General features: G+C 37.2%; 1 protein-coding gene across 2 annotated transcripts; it reads left to right on the plus strand.

Annotated features, from left to right (window-relative positions):
* Window positions 1-661: 661 nt before the first annotated feature.
* On the plus strand, window positions 662-6,808 carry PCK1 (phosphoenolpyruvate carboxykinase 1). Of its 2 annotated transcripts, none has more exons than XM_078295831.1 (13): window positions 662-855; window positions 1,086-1,362; window positions 3,240-3,424; window positions 3,522-3,675; window positions 3,774-3,858; window positions 4,397-4,497; window positions 4,714-5,012; window positions 5,181-5,354; window positions 5,449-5,514; window positions 5,614-5,792; window positions 5,887-6,056; window positions 6,183-6,351; window positions 6,482-6,808. In XM_078295831.1, exons 2-13 carry the CDS (start codon window positions 1,088-1,090, stop codon window positions 6,623-6,625), a joined length of 2,001 nt encoding a protein of 666 aa, XP_078151957.1. In that variant the 5' UTR covers window positions 662-855; window positions 1,086-1,087; the 3' UTR covers window positions 6,626-6,808. The 2 variants fall into 2 exon arrangements, with proteins under 2 accessions (XP_078151957.1, XP_078151958.1); XM_078295832.1 differs by having other exon boundaries at window positions 663-855; window positions 1,083-1,362.
* The last annotated feature ends 398 nt before the right edge of the window (window positions 6,809-7,206 follow it).

The following is a 7,206-nucleotide window of genomic DNA, read 5'->3' on the forward strand; positions in this document are numbered from 1 at the left end:
CATTTGACTTTCCTCTCCAGTCGGCGGTACAGATGTACCTTCATCTACTAACAGATAATTAATAATAATATCAATTTAGACAAGGTCGAATTAAGGGTCCTGAAATCTGATCAAGAATTGCAGCAGATTTGCACTTATTTTTACCATCCAATCTTGAATCTTGTACTGGGATAAGCTAAGCTGAGCAGAGAGCTGCGGTTGTGTCCTGTCTGTTTGCAAAGAAAGGAAGGAGAAAAACGAGGGGATAGGATTTGCATAGATTCACGTGCCACGTCACCGACGGCTCTGATGTAACCACCTCGCCCCCCATTGACTGGACCCTCCTCACCCCGTTCCAAGTTGATCTCCAGTTTTACATACCTTCACCTTTATCTCCAATTTTTAATTAACAGGATACCTCCTTTATTTAACCATTGCATCAATATCTTGAAATGGAGAAGATAAAATGGAGGAAAGTTCACAGAGAGACGACGTAACAGATAGCCTTGGGATTCCGTTATACAATCTCATCGCATTAAATATTGAGCATCTACTGGTTGTATTATCCTTCGTAAAAGCCCAGCCCAATTTGCCATTATCCATTATTCCATTTCAACCCCGACCGAATCGGAAGCGCTAACCAGGGTTTAATTTTTCTCTAACCATGGTTAGGTTATCTCCTCCTCCTGGTTTTTCGCAGGCGCGCGCCCTTTATAAGGACACCCGAGCGCTTCCTTTCCCTCCCATCCCTCTCTGTTTTATCACTTCTTCCTTACAGAGCACCTCTGTTGCATGATTCTCCCTTTTAACATTTCCACCCTTTTAATTCTTTAAATTCCATTTAGTTCCTCATCCCACCACCTCCTCCTTAATCAGGTGAGCTCTTGTAGCATCAAGATCATCTCAAATTAATGATCATGTGATATTGTTTCTGTTGCATTTCTTCATAATACAAAAATCTAGTATGATGAGAAACATAACAGACATTGAGTTTGTGCATATTTATAACCTTTTAGAACTGTCAAAAGGTTATAATTGCTAAAATTAGTTAAAAGAAAATGAGGATAAGATCAAGCGAAGCTGACCATCATCTTTTGTAACAGCAGAGATGGAGTCTGGGAATGCGAGCTTTAGCTTCTCTAATGGTGTCCTGCCGAAGATACACACAAACGGCGGAGCGAGCCCGAGGAATAAGCCAGCGAACGGGATATGCCACGACGACAGCGTGCCACCTGTGAAGGCGCAAACGATTCATGAACTGCACTCTCTGCAGAAGAAGCGCTCTGCCCCGACAACTCCTATCAAGGATGGTTCTCCTCGTGGGGCCGCCTTCGCGACCATCTCTGAGGAGGAGCGTCAGAAGCTCCAGCTCCAATCCATTAGGTACCGTGTCTATCTCTTTCTTTTCTTAGTAATTTTAGATAATAAATAAAATAATTGCCTATTTTGTTTCTTTTCTTTTTTCCCTGTTTTTGTCCCTCCTTTTCATATATTGTTCTTCCTCTTGTACTAACATTTGATGTCCCAGGTTGTAACATTTGGTAAATTAAATTGTGCCCCACTGTTTGTGACACAAGGAGGTTCTTATGAGAGCCTTTTTTTTTTTTTTTTTTAACTGAAAGAAGATATAAAGTCAAGTTTTTATTTAGTAATATTGTATAAATTGTCCCATACTCTTGACTTGCATGTGAAGAGAAATATAAACAAGTAATGCCAAGAAAATATAGACAACTTGTTTTCAATAATAAAATAAAGTAATGCCAAAGCAAGGAGTTCTCCAGTTCCCAGAAAATGGAGAACTAGAGTTTTGGGAATTGGGCACTATTTTATTTGTGAAATTTTATTTATTGAGGATACATAAAATGGTGAATATATAGTACGATTATATTATGTTCAACTAGATATTGAAAGTGAAACAAATTGAAAGCAAGAAAAAAAAAAAAAAGATACTAAGAAAAAATAAAAGCGGTGACAGAGTCACAGAGGAAGATGAGGCTCTGACGTAGTAATTGTTCTGGTGACGGCTGATCACAACCGTGAACCGTCTGATGGGATAGGGTGTGATTTTGTTGTCAGAAAGATTCTTTTCAGATTCTTGTAGTTGTAGGACCATCTTTGCCAAAGTACTATAATTTATAACAAAGGCTTTTATTTAATAGTCCTTCGAAAAACAAAAAATTATTATACAAATTTTAAAAAACTTTATGTACTCTTAAGCTACTTTGTTGTATTATTTTTCAAGAGTTGTAGGCTGGACGCTGGTGTTTAAATGTATAATAGGCATCGCTCGTGCTCAAATAATGAAAAATATTCAAAATGAATTGATGAAAAATGAAAAAATAACAATAACAAAAGTTGCTCTATGTTTTTTTTTTTTTTTTTTTTTCTAGAGTTAACAAGGCCGGTTGTCACGGTAAGTTTTCTTGTTCTTGCTTTTAAGGCTTTGAACAATTTAGTGTTTTGATATTTAGTCTTATTTTCCCCAAAATTAAATGAAAGGAAATTAAGTATACATATTTATTTTTATCAAACTGTGAATGTTCTTTGCTAAATCCTTGTTAAAAAAAAGGTAAAGTAGGCTGCAATAACGAAAAGGTAATAAATTCACGTGTGATATGATAGTTGGTAAGCAGCGCAATATTTCTCCTGTTTGTGTGGTTAGCTTTTTTTAAAGAACTCCTTTTTATTTTTATTTTTTGCGCATTTATGACCTTTTCAATCTAAAGCAGGTAAGACAAATTACTAGTGAAACTAACCATAGTTAAAACATATAAATGGCTATTTATTAATTTGTTAGAGTATGGTGGCACGTGCCTGGCACAAGACCCTTTCTTTGTATTAAGTTGACATTTCAAAAGATCACCTGATTGAACCTGGACCACAATATTTCTTTTGCAGATTTAATTATTGAAAATCATGCAGGAGAATTAATGTTGGTCGGTGAAATTAATTTTTCTATCCATAATTGTATAATAGAATAAAAGCCAGGCCATGTTGTAGATAAATATATATCTTTAATGAAGAAGACATAACAAATCATATCAAATGCCAATTAACCCAAAAATCAACCTTATATTGTACTATGAAATAGTCAAAGAATACATAAACTTAATATTTAATTATTTAATTGCCCTGGTTAGAGCCGTATCAGTCCAGTTTCTGAAAGCCCAAACTTGATGCGTCAGTGTCAACAAGTTTGCATCAATTGGGTAAGTATATATATAGATAACTAATGGTTCATATCATTGATGTTTTGGCAGTGCATCACTGGCATCATTGACTCGTGAGAAGGGTCCGAATGTGGTGAGAGGTGACCCGGCAAGGAAGGCCGAGTCGGGTGCACCTAAGGCAGCTGCAGAGCATCACCATTACTTCACCCCTACTATCAGTGTCAGTGACAGTTCTCTCAAGTTCACCCATGTCCTCTACAACCTCTCCCCTGCTGGTACTTAAAACATAATAGTTGTTCATACATTTCAGTTTAAGGTCTTGTATAGTATATTACTCTAGCGTTAAAATTAACATTTGTAATGCATAATCAGAGTTGTATGAGCAAGCAATAAAGTACGAGAAGGGATCTTTTATCACATGGAGTGGAGCATTGGCCACTCTGTCCGGCGCCAAGACAGGTCGGTCCCCAAGAGACAAAAGGGTTGTCAAGGATGACGTCACCTCCGAGGAGCTTTGGTGGGGAAAGTAAGTTCAATTTTTCTGATCTATTACTACTATTATTATTAGTTTTTTTTTATCATAAAGATGAATGGATTAAACAATTAAAATTTTTGTTTATGAAGGGGTTCGCCGAACATTGAGATGGATGAACACACTTTTCTGACCAACAGAGAGAGGGCTGTGGATTACCTCAATTCTCTTGATAAGGTACTAATTGAATAGTGTTTCTTTACTTAGGCTTCAACTTGCATCATTCTAATGAGGACTCTAAATCTTTTTTTGTGCTTTTGACTTGATGAAAATGGTACCAGAATCTTCACATGGTTCTTTTTCTTAAACTTGCCTTAGATTATGATGTCACTTTGAATTTTGAAAATTGGTTGTATAGTAGATTTCACAACAGTACATATTATTGATGTGAAAATTGCTTGACGACAACTGTTAATAGCTCCTTGGTATGTGTTGATCAAATCTTGTATAGAATAGGCAATTTTTAAAAAATCAATTATATCCAAATTAATGCATATGAAGTGACTTTGAACATTCTGAATTATACTCTTGACATTGAGAGATTCTGAATATTCTAGTTATCCTATGATTCCTGTTAAAATTTTATAACCACTAATTCTGCTCTGTTGGATTCCCACAGAATAAACCATCTTTATTGATTGTAACCTAGCATAGGCATTTTTTCAGTGATTTGGAAGGATGGTCTTACAGTTTATCAAAATTAAATTTGTTATAGGTATTTGTGAACGACCAATTTCTGAATTGGGACCCAGAAAACAAGATCAAAGTGCGTATCATCTCGGCACGGGCCTACCACTCCCTCTTCATGCACAACATGTAAGTACATATACTAACACTTTCCTTCTAAGGTTCGCTATCCAGCCAAGCCAAAGTTTGCCAGATAAGTTCATCTCGATCGTTGGCTCTTCTCATTATAAACACAATTAATTATACATATATGTAAATAAAATATAAATTTGTACTCCTATTGTCTCGTGAGACAGTGGAGGATATATATTATATAGAATAGTACGATAACTGGATGGGTGACAGGTGTATACGGCCTACACCTGAGGAATTGGAGGATTTTGGTACGCCTGACTTCACAATATACAATGCGGGTCAATTCCCATGCAATCGTTACACACACTACATGACGTCATCCACAAGTGTAGACATAAATCTTGCGAGAAGGGAGATGGTGATTTTAGGGACACAATATGCTGGAGAGATGAAGAAGGGGCTGTTTAGCGTGATGCACTATCTCATGCCCAAACGGCAGATCCTTTCTTTACACTCCGGCTGCAATATGGGCAAAGATGGTGACGTGGCACTCTTCTTCGGTCTCTCAGGTAAGGGTTTGGGCGATCGTAACGTAAGGTGCCGTCACCCTCCCCTCTTTGCCCACTCGCATCCGACACTTTATAAAAAAAGCTAATGAATAATGATGGATTAAGCATCTATATGAATTGGTTAATGTTTTATGCTTGATTTTACTGACTTTGGTTCGTTTAATTTAGGTACGGGAAAGACTACACTGTCGACTGATCACAACAGGTACCTCATTGGTGACGATGAGCACTGTTGGAGTGACAATGGCGTCTCAAATATTGAGGGCGGTTGCTATGCAAAATGCATTGACTTGGTACAGGAGAAAGAACCTGACATTTGGAATGCTATTAAGTTCGGCACTGGTATACTAAACTATGTGCACATTCTTTTTTCAATTCAGGATATTTTTGTATTAATTGTAATAGTTGAACTGATTTCAATTCTTTTGTTCTGCAGTATTGGAGAATGTTGTATTCGACGAGCACACACGTGAGGTGGATTACACTGATAAGTCTGTTACAGGTACACACTCGTGAGCAGCATTATTAGCAGCAATAACAACAAGAACAATAATTAATAATGAAAAGACATGGAATTAACAATTTTGGTATATTGATGCAGAAAATACAAGGGCTGCTTATCCAATTGAATACATCCCCAATGCAAAAATACCATGTGTGGGCCCCCACCCGAAGAATGTTATCTTATTGGCCTGTGACGCATTCGGTGTACTCCCACCAGTGAGCAAGCTGAACCTGGCACAAACCATGTACCACTTTATCAGTGGCTACACTGCTCTGGTATGAATTTAAAATTTTCACCTTGCAGTAATTTGACTGATGAATTCGGTTTTTATTAATTCTTACAATTTTGCCCCTTAATTTGTTGTTATAGGTAGCAGGAACGGAAGATGGAATTAAGGAGCCACAAGCCACATTCTCTGCCTGCTTTGGGGCAGCATTTATTATGCTTCACCCGACTAAGTACGCAGCCATGTTAGCCGAGAAGATGCAGAAGTATGGTGCCACTGGATGGCTCGTTAACACCGGCTGGTCTGGTGGAAGGTATAGTATACTTCTCTTAAAATAAACCCCTCGTATATATAATTTTCCAAACACGTTTCCAACTTTTTATGTCAGGCTGCTAGTGATTATGAGTATTTATTGCATATTTTCTTCTCTTTTGTTTAGATATGGTGTCGGCAAGCGTATCAAGCTACCGTACACCAGGAAGATCATCGATGCCATCCACTCTGGCGAACTCCTGAATGCAAACTACCAGAAAACAGAAATTTTTGGCCTCGAGATCCCCACTGCAGTGGATGGTGTGCCTTCTGAGATATTCGATCCAATCAACACCGTAAGTACATGCCCCCAGCAATTTTTGTGACAATTTTCTTGAACCCTCAATTTCATTTAAAAGAGATTGATATTTACATCTTCAATTACTTCAAAAATAAGATATTTACTTGTTGCAAAAATTTTGGCAGTGGGAGGATAAGGCAGCATATAAAGAGACACTGCTGAAGCTAGCCGGGCTTTTCAAGAAGAACTTTGAGGTGTTCGCAAACTACAAAATCGGGAATGACGGGAGCCTTACCGATGAAATCCTTGCCGCCGGCCCCAATTTCTGAAACATTTCAATATAATGAAATAAGAAGAAGAGTTTGGGGAGAATAAAGGATGGAGATGAGGTCTTTGTTACATAGTTATGTAATATGATGCGGTGTGTTTAATTAATTTCAGAGTTGATACCAGTCATGTTGTGTCTGGAATTGTAGAAGATTTATGTAGCTGTAATAGATTTATGTTTGATCTACATGTGTTCTTGTACTTGTGCTTGTTCAAATACACGTCACTCATGCATCCAATGATCCAAACCTTCTTTAAAATACCAACTGCACAATTTAATTGGAAAATGCAATGCACGAAATTTATATAACGTGGTTTGAGGGGTTTAATTGTAAGGGTGTATCCATAATTATAATAAGTTGCAAGGTGCAAAACACACATATATATATTTTTTCTGTTTTTCTTTATTCGGTAGTCGGTACCCAGTAACACTAACTTGATCAGATACTTACAACACCTAGTTTTATACTTCTATGAATGCATGGCACGCAAGATGAGACGTTCCTGGACCCAATTAGCTTAAGTCAAACATTTTGATTTTAAATCAAGAAATTTTGGGGTAAATTTAATGCTACCAATTATT

This window comes from Carex rostrata, chromosome 31, assembly GCF_964058835.1.
Source record: "Carex rostrata chromosome 31, lpCarRost1.2, whole genome shotgun sequence".
Lineage (NCBI taxonomy): Eukaryota > Viridiplantae > Streptophyta > Magnoliopsida > Poales > Cyperaceae > Carex > Carex rostrata.

Excerpts from the sequence above, each read along its gene's own strand:
- PCK1 (XM_078295831.1), top strand. The coding sequence starts at position 1,088 with ATGGAGTCTGGGAATGCGAGCTTTAGCTTCTCTAATGGTGTCCTGCCG. Across the intron at positions 1,363-3,239 it reads CTCCAGCTCCAATCCATTAG|TGCATCACTGGCATCATTGA; the intron begins GTACCGTGTCTA and ends ATGTTTTGGCAG. Across the intron at positions 5,515-5,613 it reads CACTGATAAGTCTGTTACAG|AAAATACAAGGGCTGCTTAT; the intron begins GTACACACTCGT and ends ATATTGATGCAG.